General features: G+C 45.0%; 1 protein-coding gene across 5 annotated transcripts in view; it reads left to right on the plus strand.

The window, feature by feature from the left end:
- Positions 1-21,672, plus strand: part of Fancc (FA complementation group C) — a 119,739-nt gene that overhangs the window by 83,995 nt on the left and 14,072 nt on the right. For all 5 annotated transcript variants that reach the window (XM_029468274.2, XM_029468271.2, XM_085831013.1 and 2 more), the window contains 3 exons: positions 6,801-6,957; positions 15,896-15,948; positions 17,182-17,281. In XM_029468274.2, the coding sequence (XP_029324134.1) occupies positions 6,801-6,957; positions 15,896-15,948; positions 17,182-17,281 (310 nt within the window). The remainder of the gene's footprint in view (positions 1-6,800; positions 6,958-15,895; positions 15,949-17,181; positions 17,282-21,672) is intronic.

A 21,672-nucleotide genomic window follows, 5' to 3' on the forward strand; every position in this document is an offset into this window, starting at 1 on the left:
TCTTCAGTCACACCAGAAGAAGGCATCGGATCCTATCACAGATGGTTGTGAGTCACCATGTGGTTGCTGGGATTTGAACTCAGGACCTCTAGAAGAGCAGTATGTGCTCTTAACCACTGGGCCATCTCTCCAACCCTAATGAGATTTTTATACATGAAAATCTATTGCCCTAGCCTGGGGTGGTGGCTCACTTGGTAAAGTACTTGCTGTACAAGCATGAGTCCCTGACTGCAGATTCCCAGAGCTTGTGTATCAGGAGCCCATTGTGGTGGCATGTACCTGTGAGCCACTGAAAGGCAAGCAGAGACATAAGGAGACCTGGGCAACCTAACCACTCAGCAAGCTCTAGGCCAAATTGGAAATCCTGTCTCAAAAAATAAAGTGGAGAGTGATTGCAGACGACACTTAGTATCTGACTTGTACACGTGCACATGCACCGTGTACATGCGTGCACACACTCATATACAGTTGTAAGTCTGTTTTGCAGTTCCAGTCTTGTACCTCTGTATGGCTTTGTAGCATAATTTGAAAAATGTCCATCCTTATGTTTGGTACATCTTCTGGCATATTTTGTCATATGGTAAGAACGCTCTCTGTCATCTTTGTTGACATATCAGGAAGTGTTGTAAAGCTGCCAAATTTTTTCCAAGATTCTAATTTCTGCTTAAAAGCTTAAATTTGGGGGGCTGGTGAGATGGCTCAGTGGGTAAGAGCACCCGACTGCTCTTTCAAAGGTCCAGAGTTCAAATCCCAGCAACCACATGGTGGCTAACAACCATCCGTAACGAGATCTGGTGCCCTCTTCTGGAGTGTCTGAAGACAGCTACAGTGTACTTACATATAATAAATAAATAAATCTTAAAAAAAAAAAAAAAAAAAGCTTAAATTTGAGCTGGCAATAGTTCAGGGGTGGAAGCCTGTCAGCCTAGGTGGATGTGTGAACTCACAGTTGGAGGATAGAACTGGCTTCCAAAAAGTTGTCCTCTTAGCACAGGCGTCATGGCATGCATGAACCGTCGCATCACATGTATTCATAGTGGTAATAATAAGTAAGTTATCTTAAATAAAATGCCCTAGGGATCCTCTTATCTCTGCCTACTTTGCAGTGGGATTACAGGTTCATGTCAGCACAATGGTTTTAGAATAAATAAAATGAACCCATGCCTATCATGGGTCACAGATTCTAACCTGTTTATTTCTTTTTTCTTTCTTTTATAAAATATTTATTTATTTATTATATATGAGTACACTGTCACTCTCTTAGACACGCCAGAAGAGGGCATTGGATCCCATTACAGATGGTTGTAAGCTACCATGCGGTTGCTGGGAATTGAGCTCAGGACCTCTGGAAAAGCAGTCACTTCTCTTAACTGCTGAGACATCTCTCTAGCCCCTGTTTTTTTCTTTAAGGTGACTTGGTCATTTAGCTAGTTGTTGAGAAAGTGTGTGCTGTATACCCACATAAATAACCACTATTGGCAGATTGTCATTCTTTCAAGTCACTGTTCATGGAACTAAGTGTCACATGAGGCAAGCACTCACACTGGCATGGGATTGCCTCTATGCAGACAGCATAGGCTGGACATGGGGCAAAGTGTCCGGTGTGTTTTCTTCTACCATGAAGAGTTTCTAAAACTCTTCTCAAGAGTGACAACAAATGTGTATTTATACAGGCTCATCCCATGCTCTTGCTGACTAGGTCAGCTTGCCCTGGGAAGGCACAGGCAAGGGTGAGGGTGCAGTGAATGTCCCAATGTCCCTGATCACCCAGCTGCAGTTCTCCTGCTGTTGCTTTTGCACTGTGGTTAGCACGGTGGTTCAGGAGAATCCATGAGAGTCTGAGAGTCAGCACTTTTATTGTCAGTAACCAAGCTTCACAGAAAAGGTCTTTGGTCCGTGGCTAACACTGCCAGTAGATGAACCTTGGCGCAGCAAGTCCAGCCAAATCTGCAGGGCCATACCTAGAGAGACACAAATAAGCTGTAACATCATTTAAATCATTGAATTGTCCTTTGACCTCCACATGTGTTCTGTGGCGTCCCCATGCCCACACACAATAAATACTTAAATGATACATAAATAAATGTTAAACATCTAAAATTGTTAGTAGTTTCTTATAATTGTCTTATCTAACCAGGATTTAGGTTCCCCTTGCTTTGTAATTTTTTTTTTTTTTTAAGTTTGTTAGAATCAGAGTTCAAAGCCCACTATTGTTTGGTTCATAAGTTCCTCTCCTCTCCTCTCCTCTCCTCTCCTCTCCTCTCCTCTCCTCTCCTCTCCTCTCCTCTCCTCTCCTCTCCTCTCCTCTCCTCTCCCCTCCCCTCCCCTCCCCTCCCCTCCCCTCCCCTCCCCTCCCCTCCCCTCCCCTCCCCTCCCCTCCCCTCCCCTCCCCTCCCCTCCCCTCCCCTCCCCTCCCCTCCCCTTTTCTTTCTTTTTTTTTCTTTTCTTTTCTTTTCTTTTTTTTTTTTTTTTTTGATCTGAAGGTTGGTTTTGCAAAGTCGTTGTTAAAATGATAGGTTATCTTGCTCCAGTTTCAGGTTGGAGAGCATTTGGCCATCTCTGGTGTGGTGAAATATGCCAGCCCATATAGCCTAGGAGTTCTCTCAGCCCGTGCCCAGCTTCTAAATTCAGATGGACCTGCCTTGCTACTTTCTATTCTAACTTATTAGGTATTCATACTCTGGTAACAGTTTTTAGTAGTAGAGTCTGATATATATAATAAAATAAGGCTGGCTCCTTCTCATTTCTATTTCTTTGTAGTTTAAATTGTTGTGTATGGGTGCGTGTATGCATGTTTGTATGTATGTATGTGTGAGTACATGTGGGGGTGTGTTGCTTGTTTTATCTTCCATATAAACTCTAAACGTGATTTGGTCTCTGTAGAGATACACCATGTTATCTGGGTAAAGACCCCAGCAAGTGTGTGGGCTACCGTATTTGCATGTTACATGAGCACACCTGACTTTCTGTCTGTTCAGTCTCACTCTGGTCCAGCAGCGCTTGCTGTCAGCTCCGTGTGCACAACATCTTAGCCTTCTCTTGACTTGCTAGCCATTGCTTTGTTTTGAAATCTTGGCTATCACCTGGGTGTTTTCCTTCCTCTCAGGCGTCCTATTGTATCATTGCCCTTGGGAAATGACAAGGTTCAAAAGAGGACCTGGTAGAGTATTTCCATTTTCCATGTATAACTCTTAACATTTATAAACAATAAATGCATCATTTTCTATGAAAGCAGATCATCCAGAGAAGACTAAGTTGTTTAATGTTTTTTTTAAAAAAAAGGTTAAAACAAGGGCTGGAGAGATGGCTCAGCAGTTAAGAGCATAGACTGCTCTTCTAGAGGTCCTGAGTTCACTTCCCAGCAACCACATGGTGGCTCATAACCTTCTGTAATGGGATCTGATGCCCTCTTCTGGTGTGTCTGAAGACAGCTACAGTGTACTCATATAAACAAACAAACAAACAAATCTTTAAAAAAACAAGTCAAAACAAGAATTATATGTGGTAGCTCACATTTGTATCCCAGCACTCAGGAGATTGACACAGGAGGATTGCCAGAAATGAAGGCCAACCTGGGCTATACCAGACCCTATCTGGTATAAAACCAACCAACCAAATAAACAAAGTGAAACATTGAAGCATAATTTTCATGGTTAAAATCTGAGGTCAGGAACTGGCGAGCTGGCAAGAGCTAAGAGCACACAAGTACTCTTTCAGCGAACCTGAGTTTTAGTTCCCAGCATCCATGTTGGGAAGTTCACAACTATATAACTGCAGCCCAGTCCAGGGGATCTGGTGTCCTCTTCTGGCCCCTGTTGGCATCTTCACACACGGTACGTACTCATACACAGACGAAAAACATCCATAAATGACCATGAAAAATTAAGAAGTCATTTTTTTATCTTCTTCAATCCTTCTGTCACAGTTTACCCAGTACGTCTGAATTTTCTGAGAAATCTGCCATGTTAGTCATGACTGTTGAGTAATTAATTGTCATCTGCAGTTTAGTTGAGTCATTTGGGGTTCTAATGGGTTTCCTACCAGCTCTCCTTTCATACTTCATAGCACAGGGGAAGGCCCATCTCCGTATGAATCTTCTGCAGGGGTGTCTCTGTGTCCAGCCTTTCTTCTTGGACAGTGATTAAAGCAGAATGCCTTTGGCATCTTTTGTAAACCCCAATAGCAGTTTCAGACATTATGAGCCAGGAGCCAAGGCGAGGTGTCCAAGGACCCAGGGTCTGCCCGCCCACCCTTGCTCTCATTTCTCTTATGTTAGAGCGTTCTACCTCAGCAACTAATAAAGTTTATTTGGTTTGGAAAGTTATGTCTACTAATCCACAAGGAACAGACTGTCCAGAAATGCTGGGTGGTCCTCAGCATGTCCAATTCCAACAGCTTCAGACCAGCAAGCTAACCCAGCAGCCTCATCAGCTGGGACCTTTCCATGGATGCTTTCCGCCACATGCCCACAAAGGAGGCTGACTCAGTGAGCCATGCAGATTGTGGCTCCACACCCTGCACCCCTCCCAGCTTGAACAGTTTCCCACATGGGTTGTGTGGCCTTCTAGAAACCCCAGCTTTCTTTGACCAAAGTATCCTTGCCCTGTGTTTAGCTTCTTGACTGCTTACCACAGCACACAGTGGGATTCCTGTGTTTTATAATGGGCTGGGCATCTTTGGCCTTGGTTTCCAAATACAATCACACATTTCCAGAAATGGGCAGTCTGTTTCCTCTAAACAACTCATGGTGGTTCCCCTTCGTGGTTTAGATAACCTAGAGGAACCTTTTAATTTCTTGACCTAAATGTAGGACCTAACTCTTTAAAAAAATTCATCCTTGGGAGTCTTTTCCCAGCATCTGCAAGGTGCCGATTGCCTGAAATCTTTCAGAGGTGGGAGGACTGCTAAGGTTCTTTGATTAATCTATGGCATGTTAAAAACTGAGTGTGTCATGTCCTCTGAACTAAACCCAAATCCAGTGCTTCAAAAACATTGTGGAGTCTGATGACAGCATGTAGATGTCTCTTTCTCTGTGCTTGAAGCAGATTAAAGAGGAAATGGATGCATGGCTTCGAGGTTATGACAGAGTAAGAAATATATGTGTGGTCTTTGTCCAAGCTTCTAAAGCTTTTGAGATTCCCTGAGTGATAGAGGTAATGGATGGATCTTTGGTATGTTAGACCCTTTTCAGCTATATGTAAGTTTAGGATAAGGCATGAGTCTTGTTGTCCCCTAGAGAGCTTCATGTGCTAGCCCCAGAGCAACCAGACTTGTGACTACCAGAATTGGGTGCATTTTCCAGTGGCCAATAATGCATCAGCCAAACCACGGGGCTTGATGAGCATCCAGGTTGATGAATACAAAGATGATGGGAGAATGGCGTACCTGGAGAGGGCTTAGAAACTCCAGGCCCATCACCCACTGTGTCTTGTAGGTCTTTTTCATTTGGCCATTCTTTTTATAATGAACAGATGGTTGTGAATTCTGAGCTGCTTTTAAAATTGTTACACCTGAAGAGAGGATCATGGGAAGGTGTTTTTAACCAGAAGAATCATACTCTGTGGATCAGCCTTTAACTGATGGGTGCACTGACCATGGGTAGTTGGCCTCAGAGCTAGATTGAAGCAGTAGATATCAGTGTGGTGTCCAGAGAGATGGAGAGGTGATTGGCTTAAAAAACATGTCTACAGTTGATGAGAGAAGTGTGTGAGTACAATTAGCTCCTGGGAGCATAGATGACTAACACCAGCTGGCCACATAAGATGACTGTGACATGTGAGTTAGGATAGACTTTGAAAGTCAGAGGGGTCCCTGTTTATGACTATGTGCTTGTCCCACACACGCTGGGGTGTACCTTTACACTAAGATTGAGGAGGCGTGGGTGCCAGTGACATACGGAGCAGTACTCCTACCCAGGCATGCCCTCACCCAAGTTCCAAGTTGGGAGTTCTCTTCTACATGCCTGTAACCCCAGCAGTGAGTGTTTGTGTGTGAGGGTGAGGAAGTGAGTACATGGAGGCAGGAGAATTGCTGTGCTAGCTGGCTGCCAGCCTAGCCAAAAGGAAGAAAAAACAACCATGCACTATAGTTTCAGGAAGAGACCCTGCCTCAAAGGAGTAAAGGTAGAGAATGATAGAGGAAAAGATGTCATGCCATCTTGTGGCCGCAGCATACACTTGTGCACAGAAATACACACACTTTTACCACACTGTCACACACATTTACACTGCACACAAAAGGCAGAAGGCAGAAATAAAGCTACATGACATGGTTGGGCTCTAACATGAGGCCCGTGATGCAGGAGATTTGCATTTAAGTTACTGAGTATTCACAGGGTAGTCTCTGCTCTGCATTATAGGTGTTAGCACATCAAAGCCTTCCAGCCACTATTGTTTAATAGATAGTAAATGGAGGCTCTGATGGCCAGGTAATGTCTTTAGTGCTATAGATTCAGGGTAGGTCTTAGTGTACTTGACTCCTTCAAACATTTTAGACATAACATTTTTAACTTCATGACCATACTTTGTGGGCATCACAGGGCTTTTGTTCAACTCACTTTCCTCTTTCCCTTTATTCACTATGTATGTGCTTATAGGTTTGGAAGGAGCCTCCATTCATGTAAGATCTTAGGCGGGTGACTAACATAGTATTTTGCAAATAGGTGCGTAAATATTGATTGCTGTCAAGCCGTGGTGAGAAACTTGACACACTTGATTAGTGATTTCCATTTGAACATGGCTTATTTTCTTTTTTGCAGGAATCTATTTCTGTTTAACCTTCTGCTTATTTCTTGCTCAAAGGGAAAAAATTGTTCTACCCACGTCCTCTGTGGTCAGCCTCTGGTTTCGGCATCTCCCCAGTCTTGAAAAAGCAACACTGCATCTTTTTGAAAAGCTTTTCTCCAGCAAGATAATTTGCCTGAGAAGGATGGAGTGCTGTATAAGAGAGTCATTCCTGGTACGTGTCGGGCTTTGGTGACAAAAAAAAAAAAAAAAAATCCTTAGAGGAATTGCTAAGAATAACATCTTAAGTTATCAAGTGTGAACAGATTCAGGATCTTTAAACTTCATCATTTCTGTCTTGTTAGAAGTGTCCAATGCCCGAGGGCTTTTCTGTGATCAGAAGTGCCCTAGCTCCTGTCTCTGTGTGTGTGTTGGTATGCCCCACCTCCCACCGCTAAGGAGACCCATCATTTGCTTTCCTGCATTTGCCCTGCTCCACCACTCTGTCCCATTTCACAGGAGGAGAGAGGCCCATGTCCTCACCTGTGGCATTTATAGAGTGCAGTTTGCAGGGGGACCTGAAGAGGCCAGGGACGCAGAATAGGCTTTTTAAAAATACTGTTTTCATTTCGAGGAACAGATGCTTAAAATTGAAGATCTTGCAGACAAGGGAGAGAAGAAACCAGTTAGTACAAACTTAGAGAGCGAACTTACAACTCTTCATGAGGAGAAAGTATTCAACAGAAACGAACAAGTGCCGAAAAATGCTTAAAGCAACAAAATCAGTGAAGACTTGTCTAAGTTTTTTTCTTGGTGAATCTTCTTCATACAGAGGCCCCAACTTCTTTGAAGAGCCTAAGACTCCTTCAAGAGTCTTGGCACCAGTGGCTAGGCTTCCAGGCAGAGGTCAGGGCCTGGCAGGTCAGAGTGTCTGCCTCCCATGGGGTTAGTGAGGTTCTGTGGAAACAGAGATAAAGACCACTGTCCCAAAGGAAAAGAAATACCAAAAAATTAAACGTCACATCTGCCAATATGACCTGTTACCCAATACCTGGTGACAGTTTCACCCTGAGTCCTCCCCCCCCCCCCCCCAGGGAAGGCAGAGCCTGTTATCATTTAGTCCAGTGACAGGCTAACCGAGATATGAGTAGCTTTCAGGTAAACTGGTTTCTTGCAAGATACACAAAAGAGGAATAGGAAAAAGCATGTGAGTGCATGTGTGTGTGTGTGCCTGTGTGTGTGTGTGCCTCTGTGTGTGTGTGTGTGTGTGTGCCTGTGTGTGTAAAGCAGTCAACTGAGCAGAGTGGTGCACTGACTTGTTTCAGCTCCTCTAAGGCACACATGGGAGGGGCAGTTGAGCCTCATTTAAAACCAATCTGCTTGCGTGGGCAAGATGTCTCAGTGGGTAAAGGTGCATGCCTGACAATGTGAGTTCAATCCCCAGGAGCTACATTGTGGAAGAAGAGAACCAACTACCACAAGTTGTCCTTCGACCTCCACACATGCTCTAATATGTCTTCCCTCTCCCCATAAATAAAATGTAGTTAAAAACAGTTTGGACAACATAGCAAGACCCCATTAAAAATATGAAAGATATTTAGTGTGTTCAGAGTGCTTGTTAGAAACCAACCAGAGCCAGGCAGTGGTGGCGCACGCCTTTAATTCTAGCACTTGGGAGGCAGAGGCAGGAGGGTTTCTGAGTTCGAAGCCAGCCTGGTCTACAGAGTGAGTTCTAGGACAGCCAAGGCTACACAGAGAAACCCTGTCTCAGAAAACCAAGAAAAAGAAAAAAAGAAAGAAAAAAGGAAAGGAAAGGAAAGGAAAGCCAGCCAGTGTCCAGAGAGAAAACTGCCAACCCCTGCTCCAGAAGTAACAGACCTAGATTTGGGTAAAGTCTTCAGTGTTTTAAAGGGTTTATCCATTCAGGCAGGGATCTAGCCACTGGTGCTGTCAGAACAGTCAGGTGGGTCCTATTAGAAGTAGAACTTAGCCGGGCAGTGGTGGCACGTGCCTTTAATCCCAGCACTAGGGAGGTAGAGGCAGAGGCAGGAGGCAGGAGGCAGGAGGCAGGAGGCAGGAGGCAGGAGGCAGGAGGCAGGAGGCAGGAGGCAGGAGGCAGGAGGCAGGAGGCAGGAGGCAGGAGGCAGGAGGCAGGAGGCAGGAGGCAGGAGAAGGCAGGAGGCAGGAGGCAAGAGGCAAGAGGCAGAGGCAGGCAGATTTCTGAGTTCGAGGCCAGCCTGGTCTACAGAGTTAGTTCCAGGACAGCCAGGGCTATATAGAGAAACCCTGTCTCGAAAAAGAAAAATATCCAAAAAAAAAAAAAAAAAAAGTAGAACTTACATGTAATGTTAAGGATTATAGTGTGGCTAATAGCACAACATTACAGGTGCAGTGCTGCTGTCTTCGAGGACCTCAATAACCTCTTCAGTGCTGCCAGTGCCTCTTGGATCCTGGGGTACCTAGTGCAGGCAAGTTCCCATAGTAGTGCAGGATAGCGATGTCTCAACTCAGTGCCAGGAAAATGGGAGAGCATGTATCTGCCCTGGTCATTGGCTAGGCTGAGGAAGGTGCTGAGGCTGCCTGGCTGCCTGCATCATTGACATCTTCTTTTTCAGATTGAGGACTGTAAGGGCACCACTTGCTTGAATCCCCCCTTCCCCTTTCTCCCTCCCTCCCTCCCTCTCTCTTTCTCTCCCTCCCTCCCTCCCTCTCCCCTTCCCTCTCTCTCCCTCCCTTGAATATGTATGTGCATTTGTATGCATGATTGCTACTTCTTACAATTTTCAAAAGCATTATATAGATTATTAAGGCTAAAAATAAGAGTGCAACTTTCTTAATAGACTCTGTAGATCATCTAGAAGCCCCTGGACAGCCCCTTCCAGATTTAAGGTAGTAAATTACCCTGTCTTGTAAATGTCTCTATTTCTAAATTAAGTGTGCACACTGTGATGGGAGTTACTTCGTCTCTGGTCTGTTTTGCTTTCAGTGCCAGATGAAGACCCTGGGTCCTTTCCTCCCAGGTTGCTTGTCCTTTTCTTCGTCATCCTTTCCCCTCAGTGGAAAGCCTCCCGGTCCCATGGACTGCCTGACTGTCTGTTGGTGTTACTGGTTCTTCTCTGATGCTTGTCTGCATCTGTTAGCTGATGCTTTCAGCCTAAGCCATCCTTCAGAGAACACAGGAAGGGGCCCCTCCCACAGACACTGTATTATGGGGACCTCAGTCTGGGTTGGTAGTTGGCTGTCACTTCCTTGTCACACAGCTTAGTAGCAGTTTATCAGGATCATGTGTGGGAGCTTCAGAGCTTTTATTATGGTTGAGGGAGGGATTTAAGGGGGTGTTATTTGGTCTAATTTATTGTGGCATTGCCAGGATGTGACCTCTCTATGCCGTGAGGTTCATGGAGATAATTACAATACAGACAACAAGCTGGAAGCCCCTGATTGGCTTAGGCAGTTCTCCTCTGCCATCCTGAGCCCAGAGAGCCTTCGAGCCCAGCAGGGTAGAATAAGCCGTGACCTGGTTGAGTGATTACAGGGGTAACCTGAAGAACCTGCTTCCTAATTGCATCATCTGATTCATTTATCGCAGCGCAGCATCTTCCAGCATTGACAGGGCCATGTGCAGTATCAGATCTTTAAGACCCAGCTAGACTGCTGCACTTTGCTGCCTAGGAAACCTGATGCCAATTGCATTAGTGCTGGATTCTGACAGTAATTAAAGTGTGATGGTCTACATAACTTGTGTTTTGTGTGGAGCACTGTTAATTATATTCCCATCTCTTGGGACTATCCAGAATGAGTTCTGGAAATTCTATAGTTACCCAAATGTAGCAAAAACAAAAGATAAAAGAGTTGTACAAAGTGTAATGATCTCCCTGAATGTCCTTCTGCCTTTTAGAGACATCAGAGGTATGGCAGTTTCCGTTAAGACAATGAATGAATAAGATAAGAGACTAGTCAGAAGTCACCTTAATTCCAAACAAGATGTGTGTGCAGGCACATGTGTGAGATCTGTGAAATAAAAATACATTCCCAAACCGGTTTGTGTTTAAGGTTCAATCTTTGAATCTCAACCTGAGATTGTCCCCAATATCATGGCTGCCTGCCACAGTTGGTGGCCCCAAATAGATCAGGGTATTAACCCCAGTTTGTCATTTACTATGCAGACTAAAAGTTCCAAAACAGACGGTCTTGTGTTTCCTTTGACAGAGCAGTCACCAGGACACCATAATCCTTAACCTCAGACCTGACCTTAAAAATTGACATCAGGAGAAGTATTGAAAGCCACTTGCTAATTATGCCTCCCTTTTGGCACTGTGCTCCATGCCCAGGCTGAGCTTGTATCAAGAAGGCTGTTTTCCTGTTATAGTTCTGTGTGTGGAGCCCAGAAGGCTATTGTTTGGGTTCTCTATTTGAGTGAAAAGGGCCAGCTGGGTGGTGGGGTGGCCTGTGCTTGGCTGCTACACTGTGCTACGTGCCAGAGCCAGGAGCACCCTGGTTCCCATGCCCTCCCTTGCACTCCTTCATGGGCTGATCTGCCTGCTGGCAGCCACCACAGTTGGGCCTGGGAGAGCTACCCCAAAGAGTACTTGCATGGGAGGCAGGAGGCAGGGTCTTAAGTTAAAAACTGTTCCCTGGAAGAGTTGGTAGCTCAGTAAAAAGTGTCTTTGTCTATTCCAGCTTCAGACAGCTCAGTGTGTTCCTCCTGTTGGCCAGGAAGTGTCCTCATTCTTAAGAGGGCAGTCGCCGCAGCTTCACAAGGAGAAAACTTCCCTGAAAAATCCCATTGCTAAAATACAGCCAAAGAATTAACTCCTGTCCTCAACATTGTTGGATTTGTTTCTCTAATGTTTTAGCATTTTCTTTCCCCGCATTTTCATTAGTGTACTTCTTGCCTGAACTCTAATGTGGTACATGCAATTAAACCAGAGCTGGAGTGGATGGCTTAGTCTTGGTCAACTAGACAAGTAAGTGTGGTGGGGCTTTGGTCTGGACTGCACTTTCCAGTGTTAACCTCAGGGGGGCACCAGACACTCCAGCATTGTCTCCAATGAAAAGCCCAGGGCGCAGGGTAATCTTCACTCATGGGCTTCCAGGCTTTGTAGCTCCTGGGAGATGAATGGGAGAAGGATCACAGACCACAAGAAATAGTGGACCATGGCAGTTCCTCCTATTCAGAGGCCAGGTTGAGGAGCAGTGGGGCCCAAGAAACTGCTTTTGAGCATAGACATACGGGGACTAGACCTGGAGGTATTTGTCCAGTGTGCAAAGCTGGGCATCCCGTAACTTACACCCCACCCTACCCCCCTTCTCTGCTTGACACTGAGACCTCATGTAAACTTACAACATAAGAGGACATTTGGTACTTGTTAAGGTTTTAAGCCCAAGAATGACAGATTTATCACTAATTAAACAATAATTGCATTATGGGGTACTGAAAAAAATTGCTTGTAGTATAAACAACATCTGGTAAAGATTAAAAAGAAAGCTCAAATTTGTTGTAAGAAACCTGAATCTTTTAAAACAAAATAGATTCTAAAATGTGAAAGGGTTGTTTAGTTTTATGTTTAACATTTCAAAAATAGAAAAGAAAATGCCATAAGGAAAGTATGTATTTATAACAATGACTTTACATTATAGATGTGAATGGTTTTATATATATATATATATATATATATATATATATATATATATATGTAGATTTTTTTTCTAAAACCAAATCATTTTTTTAACTCAAAGGAGTTCACCATGAAGCCTATGTGGCTCTTCCTTCAGAAGAGGCCTTTCTTTGGTTTTGTTTGGATTTGTATGTATTTGTGTCTCTGTAGTGACTGTAGTTGCCTTTTAACTCATATCTGTGGACAAAGAGGGCTGTCTCTTGCCAGAAGAGTAGGGTGAGTTGGCTCCATGGGAGATGGGCCGATGCTCTGGTGGGCAAACTGGAGGGAAAACTTCTCAGCTGATTTTCTCAAATGACCATTTTCTGAGTAAACATCAAACAACATTAAAAATCAGCCTAGAGAGGGGATCTGTCCTGAGCGTGAGCTGTCACTCGAGAATCCGTTGTCTCCTTCTTGGTTCTGTGTCCTAGAAGACTTGGGGACTTTATTCTTCCTAACCCTCCATTGTCTTTTTATGAGAGGCATTCACTTTTCCCTGATAATCACCTTATGAATACCTTTTCTAGTTCTCTCCCCCATCTCTCTGTCCCCCTCCCCCCTGTCAAACACATCTACACACACGGGGAGTGGGGGGAGAGGGAGAGAGAAAGGGAGAGAGGGAGAGAGTCTGAAAACAATTGATAGAAAAAGTGTGCCATCTTCCTGAGAAATGTGCTGTGTGTTCTCAGCCTCTTTGGAGTGGTAGGTGGTTTATAATAATCTCGGATCCCCTGGGATGAAAGGAGCAGGCTAGAAAGCTTCATGGATGAACTAGAGAGTCAGCAGTGCTCACACAGTCTGTGGTGCAGTGAGAAGCAGCCTCCACCACCCCTCACCTCTCTTCTCGATACTCTGTACTGTCTGTGTTGACTCATCTTCCTGAGTTTTGTTGAGGGGTGGAAATAGGCCATCCTGGGCAGAGGGGAACTAGAGGAAAGTGTCTTATCGGATAAAGGGGATGTGTACTTGACAGAACATTCTGGTAAGGTAAAGAGGCCACAGGTTGTTGTGGGCATCATCATCATCATCATCGTCATCATCATCTGTTTATCCTCCAAGGCTTATTGAAAGTCAGGGGTGAGGGTGGACAAGAAGGGGGGATAGACATGTTTCTGGCATCTCTTGGTGACATGGTTTCCCTGGAGTGAAGTAATCTCTACATGAAGATTGTTAGGCCAGATGGAGGAGAGTTTGAGAAGGAACAGATTTTGTGGGATGGAGAAAAACAGATGAGCAGATGGAACCTGAGACAGCTCCCCCCACCCCCATTTTGGTAGGCAATATGATGGCAACAGATACTCTGTTTCAGGGCATGGCTGTAGAGCCCTAGAATGCAGAGGAACCTATGGTGTCCCACCTGGGCAGTGAAACACTGTGCAGAGGGCTTAAACATTTGCCTCCTCCTTGAAAGGATTCTATAAGAGGTGGGATTTGGCTTCCAGAGAACCATGCAGTAAAGCTTTAATTCTGATGAGAAAATCAGCTTTAACTGTGTCATAGGGACTTGTGAATACTTCGGTCTTTATGAAACAACTTACTGACACTGAAATTATGTCCTGGGACAACTCCAGTGAAGACTGGAGAGGAGAAAGAGGTTCTTACAAGTGGTAAGGAGGGGCTACACATTAACTCTTGTCGTGGCTACTTCCGCAGGTACCCTGCCTGCTCGTCTCTTCCTGTTTTAGAATCTAAAGTAGTTTGTGGACGTGGGAGAAACCACGAATCTGAAGTCCTCACAAAGGAAGGCCTCGGCATATAGATCCAGCCCAGGCACGTGCAGAGAGTAGGTGGAGTCTGTGGCTTGTTTGGGTTGGGATCACCAGCTCAGTTGTTCAGAAGGAAACCACTGCATTGAAGGAAAGCCCATACAGTTTTCTTTTTGACAAACTAGGTCAGAACACTCTTCCTTGCATCCTCTTGTGGTTTTGGTAGCCACCCAGTTACTTCTTAAGTCTTCTCTTCTTTACTGTTTAGAAATCCATTTTATCAGACCACATGATTCTCAAGTCTTCAGTGGCTAGGGTAGGGTACTTAAGCCATTTGGAATAAAAGAAAATGGTTTTCCTTCCCTGCATCGAGTTCTGGTCTGGTTTTCCTTCAGTGCACATTCAGCTCTGTGCCTGTGCCTGTGGGCGTGTGGCTGTGGTGGGGTCTTCAGATTTTGTTGTTAGGAGGTGCATTCCTACATAGAACAGAATTGTTCTGGCAAACTTAGCTGAGTTGTATTTCTTTACGACATCCAATTTGGGTTTGTTTTTTTTGTTTTTTTTTTCTGTTTGGATTTTTCCATTATGAACACATAGAAACTCTTTCAGTGTTCTCTGGGCCTGTGTCCAAGTGCATGAACAACTGTTAGTATTTACAGTGAGGCTGAGAAGCAGGCAGATTAAATGACTTTTTGAGATCAAAGCCATGAAATAACCTGCCATTCTTCTGTTGTTAATTTCTTAAGTAGGTAACAAGTTTATGAGGAATTTAGGTTTGCTTCATTTGGATAAAGATGTACTTTGACAAAGGGTTAGAGATCATGGGTTGCTTTATTTGAAAAGGAGAAAGCATTAACGGGCAAATCATAAATGTCTTTGATGAAAAGGACAGCTTCCCATCATTTGTGTGGCAGCCTGTAATGGTCATGTATGGCCACTAGATGGCACATACTCCATGTTGCAAGTTAAGCTGCTATGGCAGAATTAACTATTAAGTGGGAAAGCCAAAGAAACACTCAACTTTCTTCAGGGTGGTTCAGAGAAGTCAGAAAAGTGATGCATAGGATCCAAGATGGCTAAAAAAATGTTTCCCAAAGCTAGTCATAGCAAACACAAAATTACTCCAGAAATTCCCTTTGCTATTGTGAAATGTTTTATAATACAAGTAGGCTTTTTAAAAAATCTATCATAAACTCAAGTTTTAAGCTCTGACTAAAAATATAAGTAAGCTGGCTCTTCCTAGGCCTCAGGAAGCCAGTTTCTATGGATTGAAACCATTAAATCCTACCGACAGGGTATTCTAGAAAAGATTGGGGAGCTTTCGCCGGGTGTCACGTGGCTGTACTTTCCATTAACTGCTAACTGTACCCTTAATGTCCGATAGTGGTGGCCACCTGATTCTTAGGTGCTCATTACCAACTATGGGACGAGGATGGTGGGGAGGTGGAGGGTGAGAGGTCAGCAGGTGGAGTGTGCTGCTGAGTAGGGCCTGAGTCCTGTTGTCATAAAGTGCTTCTTAACCACTCATGAAACTTATTCTTACATACAGGCTTACTATAGAAAATGTGGTATGTAACAGGAATACAAAATAAGTAAATAAAGTTTGCCCACAGCCCATGCTCAAAGAGAACTACTGCTGGCATTTTATGTTTTTTTTCTGGGTACCAAGTACTTTTTCTTTTCTTAACCTAATGGAATGTGTCACTTTTCTGGAGCAGCCCCGAACTTCTTGTTTGCCTAATAATCCAAAGTTGTTATTGATAGACTCCTCTTGTATTTCTCTGTTTCATGCTTTTTCCTTTTATAGCCTCAAGCAGCCTGCCAACCTGCCATCTTCAGAATTGTTGATGAAATGTTCAGGTAAATATACTGTCTTTGGGAGCAGTTGGTCTCTGGCTGGTGTGGGAACGTAGAGGTTTGCGCTCTTGGTAGTTAGGGGTGAAAACTCAGAAGTTGCTGTGCATTGGAAAGGCAGCCTCCAGAGTGTGGTGGCATTCTTTAACCTTTATACTCAAATGATGTAGAGAAGCGGGATTCATTTGGGTACTGAAATATCCATGCAGCGTTTGTCCCAGCTCCAAGTAAAGATGCAGTACAGCCCTTCACCACATGAGGGCTGGCTGGGCTTGTGTCACAGACCTAAAGAAAGCCAAAAGGCACAAAACTATTCTGAACAGAAAGAACTCTCTGAAAGACAGAGGAAACGCCACATTTCAGCAGAATGGTGTTTTTATTTGAAAGACTAGGTCCTAGGAACTTGTGCTTTGTTTAGAGGACCAGTTACAAGAAGTGTGTAACACACAAGTTGGCTCTGCTCCGAAGTCACGAGAGTTGGCACCTATGGATTCCTATAGATACACTAAGGTCAGAGGTGTTGGACCCAGGAGCTGGTTACGGAAGGTTGTGAGCTGCCTGCTACGGATACTGGCAATGGATTCAAGTGTTCTGAAAAACCAGCAAGTGCTCTTAACCACTGAGCCATTTCTCCAGACCTAGAAAAGGAGTGTTTGTCTGTTTGTTTGTTAGTGGCCTTAAACTCAGAGACCCACCTGCCTCCTGAATGCTGGGATTAAAGGCAAGCGCCATCAAGCCCCAACACAGGAAAGGAATTTTTACAACCAATACCTCACCATTTGTGTTGCTCTTGAAACATACCAACTCTTAACTTAAATGGCATGAAGACATGCCATTTAAGACAGACATGTCTTAGAAGACATGTTATTGTTTTTGTTTCAGGATAATCAAGTTTGAGGTTTCTTTCCTTAAACAAAAAGAAAAGTTAGTTGTATAAAAGGGCATGGAAACTAAACCGAGGACAGCTAATTCCACAGCCCCACTCTGGTGATTCCGACTGAGTGTGTCGGAATCTCCACTCTCCAGGCAGCTCTGTCCTCGCTGGTGAAAGCAGAACACCTGTTGCTAGCACTGTCTGGTCTGTGAACACCGAAGTACCCATGAGAAAGCCATGTGAGAGAGGCTGGAAGGGTGGCTGCTCCCTCCTGCCTTCACTCAGGAGCTGCAGTCTGATGAACTGATGGGCTTGCGCTGTGTGTGGAGCAGCAGGGTGCTGTCATCTCCCTTTGCTTTGTTCAGGTTTGTGCTGCTGGAAACTGATGGAGCCCCAGAAGTACTAGCTGCTCTTCAGGTTTTCACATCGTGCTTGGTAGAAGCTCTGAAAAAAGAAAACAAGCAGGTACCTCACCCAGGGGATGCTGCTTAGTCACTTCAGAGTGAAGCAGGCTACTGCTGCTACAGGCATTTGGTAACGAGCTGAAAGGATCTTTATTTTTCTGGTGTTGGAGACCACCCACAGCCTCACACGTGTTAGGCGCATGCTCTGACACTGGCTACGCTCCCAGCCTTGTTTTCAGAAATGTTAGTGGAGTCTTGTTCACAAAGAAAGCTTCCAAAGGACCACTCCTGTGGAGAAGAAACATTTTCACTAAAAATAACTTAGGATTTTGTCTTTCTTCCCCATGCCCTGTTCCTAGAACCATCTGCCCACTGCTGTGCCTGAGTGTGGCTTCACATTGGCCAGCTCTCTAGGGGGAGAATTCCCCCTGGCCCTCTGTGTTTGTCCTTCTGTTTGCAGTTGGCCTTGTGGCCAGTAAGAGACATGGAGTCTACCCAGGATGTACTATAGGAACTGCAAACTGGGCGTTCTCCATGATCACTGTCTTTATTCCCAGCAGAGCTTCAGGAGAGAGGGGGATGGGAAAAGGAAGGCATTTGAAGAATGAGTGGAGGTTAAATGCCTCCAAGTAGACCAGAGGACTCTAGGTTCCCATCAGCAGAGGCTGGACAGCAACGGCAAGGGCAAAATACACAGGAGCTTCTCCTGTCTATAGCTTTGGCTGCTGTAACCAGTGGCCACAGGGCTAATGCTTATGTGATGCTTGCCTCCTCAGAGTAGTACTGTTCTAGACACCTTTCTTGTGGATTGTGCCCTCGTCCCCTGTGATGCTGTCTGCCATTTGACTAAGGGCAGAGCTCGGGTGCTCAACCCACTAAAATCCTACTCAGCCCAAGGCTGTAGAGGTCTCTCGGGTTTTAGCAGGGGTTTCTGCTTTCTAGGGCAAGTATAAACCTGCATGGTTTATTCTTACCATCCCTCTTTCCCTGGAGAAGTTAAATAGATGGAGCATACCCAGCCTGGCATCTGGGAGGAAACCTCGGCCAATGCACTGGCTGGTACTCACTGTTGTGAGCACAGCTGTAAGTGTATGCTGTCCTCTCTCACACACTCTTGGTTCCCCAGGGAGGAAACGGCCTCCAACAAACATCATCCTTGGATTCCTAGGATGCCCAAGTTGGGACAGGAAGGAACACTCAAGTCCTTAGCTTGACTTGAGTGTTGTTCCGGGTTTGCCCTAAGTCTCTGCTGGTCTTGGTGTTGGAGTAACGGTGCCTTTAGTTTAGGATAGTGCCTGCTGACCACATGTGTCTAGGGGAGAGAGACACACACTGGGCCCTGGCAAGATAAGGATTCAGGATTATCACCTGCCTTTAGCTCCATACAGGGGAGCAGCCGTCTCCTGATTGCAAAGTCTTCACATCCACATGTAATAATTGATTTTGTCTTCCTGATCCTGCCCCTGACAACCTACCTACTGAACTGTGTGTGACTGGCTCACTCCCCCTGACTCAGGTGTACGCTTTATGCCCAGTCATGATGCTGTCCTGCTTAGTCCATGCTGACCCTCTCTCCTTTGCTTCACTTATTGATAACAACATACATGGCAGTGAAGCCACCTTCAGACAATACTTGAGCCACTGGTGGTGCTGACTCTTGTGTGCCCCTCTTCTGCCTGCCTCAGTAAATGCATGCTGAGGTTGCATTCCTGACTCCTGTTTCTCTAAAATACATTGATTAGCCACTGGGAAAGCAAAAGGGTTCTGGTTGGGGTCGTGTCTGCCCTTTATGAGACACACAGAAGGGTACACATAGGATCTCTGAGCCTAGTTTCCCTGCTCAGTTAGGCTGTGGTGAGAGGTGGCTTTGTGGCAGTCTGCTACACAAATGGAGCATAATATAACCATTTTCTGGTTCCTGGCGTTTGGGCTATTTGTATATTTGCTGTCTGTTATAAACATGTTATGGTGAATATTTGTGGGATAGCAAGAGTCACCTTGTATCTGTTAATGAGGTGCAGAATTCAGTCTCACCAGTCCTACTATGTTGATTGCCAAGTATGGTGCTCTCTTAACCCACTCATGTCCCATCGTCAGGGACTATCAGGCATGCTTCTGTCTTCTCACCACACTTCCACGTAGGCAGCATGAGATAGCACTGCCAGTGTGCCCTGCTCAGCAGCAGTCAAGGGCTTGAGCTCATGTTCTCAGCTTGTGCAGTTCTAGACAGAGTACAGGCAGCCATAGGCCAGGATGGGTTTCAGCAGCTGAACAGACCAACAGTGGATTGTGCTGAGTCCCCTGTAGATGGAGTTTTCACATGGGACAGAGTATTTTTAAAAGAGTCCGACAAAGCTGACAAGAACAAGAGGGGCTTTAGCATAGGAACTCTGCCCACTTCTCACTAAGGCCTTGGGGACAGTAGGGCAAGGGACCACAACTCAAGGTGGTCCCAGGACTTCTGAGGTAGGTAACATAGTCCAGTGAAGGAAAGAAGCAGATGGGACAACCAAAAACCATGCTAAAAGATAGATCAGTCCCAACATATTAGAGGGATATTCGTCATGAAAATGAGATGATGGAGTACGGAGGCATGTCTGTCCGACTGGAACTGAAACAAGACCAAGTGTGTTGCTTCCAGACACCCCATTCCAAAGGCAGGGCTGGAGGTGAAAGGAGGGAGAGCTGCTGCACGGAAAGGACACACAGCTGCTCCTCAGGGACAGAGAAGGCAGCGACTCCGGGATAGGCTTAGACAGTGGCATCCACAGGGACAGAACTTTAGTTCATCAGGAGACATGTCAGTCACAGCAGGCATGGATTCAGAATGCATGAAGCAAAACTGATGGAAGAAATGGACAAGTCCCACATAAAATACCTGGAAGCTAGTTAGCCGAGAGCACCCCAGGCAGCCCATATACAACACTGAGACGGCATGTGTAAGAGCATTCACATCTGCTCCCTGGTTCCTGACAGGCAAGTAGTGATCCCTCTGTAGGGCTTGGAATCAAGCCCCCATTTTATGAAAGACCCTGGCCCCTGAAGCAGGCTTTCTCAAATGCAAATGCATAGGCTGACTTTCAGACTTAGCTGGACACAAAAAGGACCTGCAAAAGTCAGGAAGCAACCAGAGGACTCATATTAAGAGTAATTAAGTCAGTGAGAGATTGGCAGGACACATGGAACAGAGTCCAGATACAGACCCATGTACAAGAACTTTGAGCAGCAGAGTGAGGGAGTGTGTCAAAACAACTTCCTGGGGTAGCTGGGGCGAGGGCTGGTCATGGTTGTGTGCTTCAGAAGGTACACAAGTGCTTTGAGATGGACGGGAGGCTTCAATAGAAAGGTCAAAGCTATAAAGCCCTTAGGAGAACATGTATCCTTATATCCTTTTTCTTTTTTCTTTTTGGTTTTTGAGACAGGATTTCTCTATGTAGCCTTGGCTATCCTGGAAGTCACTCTGTAGAGCAAGCAGGCCTCAAACTCACAGAGATCCATGTGCCTCAGCCACCTGAGTACTGGGATCATGGTGTATGCCACCACTACTTGGCTTTTTTTTTTTTAAGCATTGGATAATCAAAGCTTTTCTAGAAACAATGCAATAAACAAACAAACAATAAAAAATATTGACCATATTTTAAAAAAATGGATAAATTGAACTTCCTTAAAATGTAGTGTCTGTTTGGTGATAAATGCCTTTGAAGATGAACAGGTTGTCCAGTGGCTTGGAGGGAAAGCAGTATTCATATGAAGCTAGAAGACTGTGTCTCATAGCTTCATAGACAACATCAGCCAGTGCTTAATGGACACACACTTTGGAAAGCTATTCTAACTAGCGCTGAGCACATGAACGGAGCTCAGCATCACCTGCCACACAGAGAGAGCTTGGAAGCAAGCATGTGTGAAATAATGTTTCATACCAACCAGATCAACTAAAGTCAGTGAGTTCCAGAATACCCAGTATTGGCAGGTAATTCTCACCCTGTGGTGGTGAGAATGGAACTCTGGTGGCCTTGAAAAGTTATCTCAGTCACCTTTTCCATTTTACTTACTCTAGAAAATAGTAAGCCCTGTCTACAAAGGCAGACATGAACGTTAGTAGCAGCTTTAATTCTAATAATGTACAACAGGCGGCACTCATATATAGGGGTATATAAGCAAACCCTAGTGTGTCCTGCCTTCTGAGCAGGAGTCCTGAGACCACAAAGACCAGGGACAGAAGTGTGCACATCCAGTGTATCTCTAAGAACTTTGGGAATAAGTGATATAATTATTGATCTCTCCTGTTGAAATAAAAATATTGATTGCAAGGCTAGGGTTCAGGGGTTGACTTTGAGTGACAGGGAAGTCCCCTGGGGTGATAGCAGAGTTCTCAGTCATGATGGAGTGCTGGTCAGGTGGATTCACGTACTCACCCGAGATTATCAAGCTGTGTACATATGGCATGTGTAC

Source organism: Mus caroli, unplaced genomic scaffold (genome assembly GCF_978045245.1).
Source record: "Mus caroli unplaced genomic scaffold, Mus_caroli_1 scaffold_15, whole genome shotgun sequence".
In the NCBI taxonomy this organism is placed as follows: domain Eukaryota; kingdom Metazoa; phylum Chordata; class Mammalia; order Rodentia; family Muridae; genus Mus; species Mus caroli.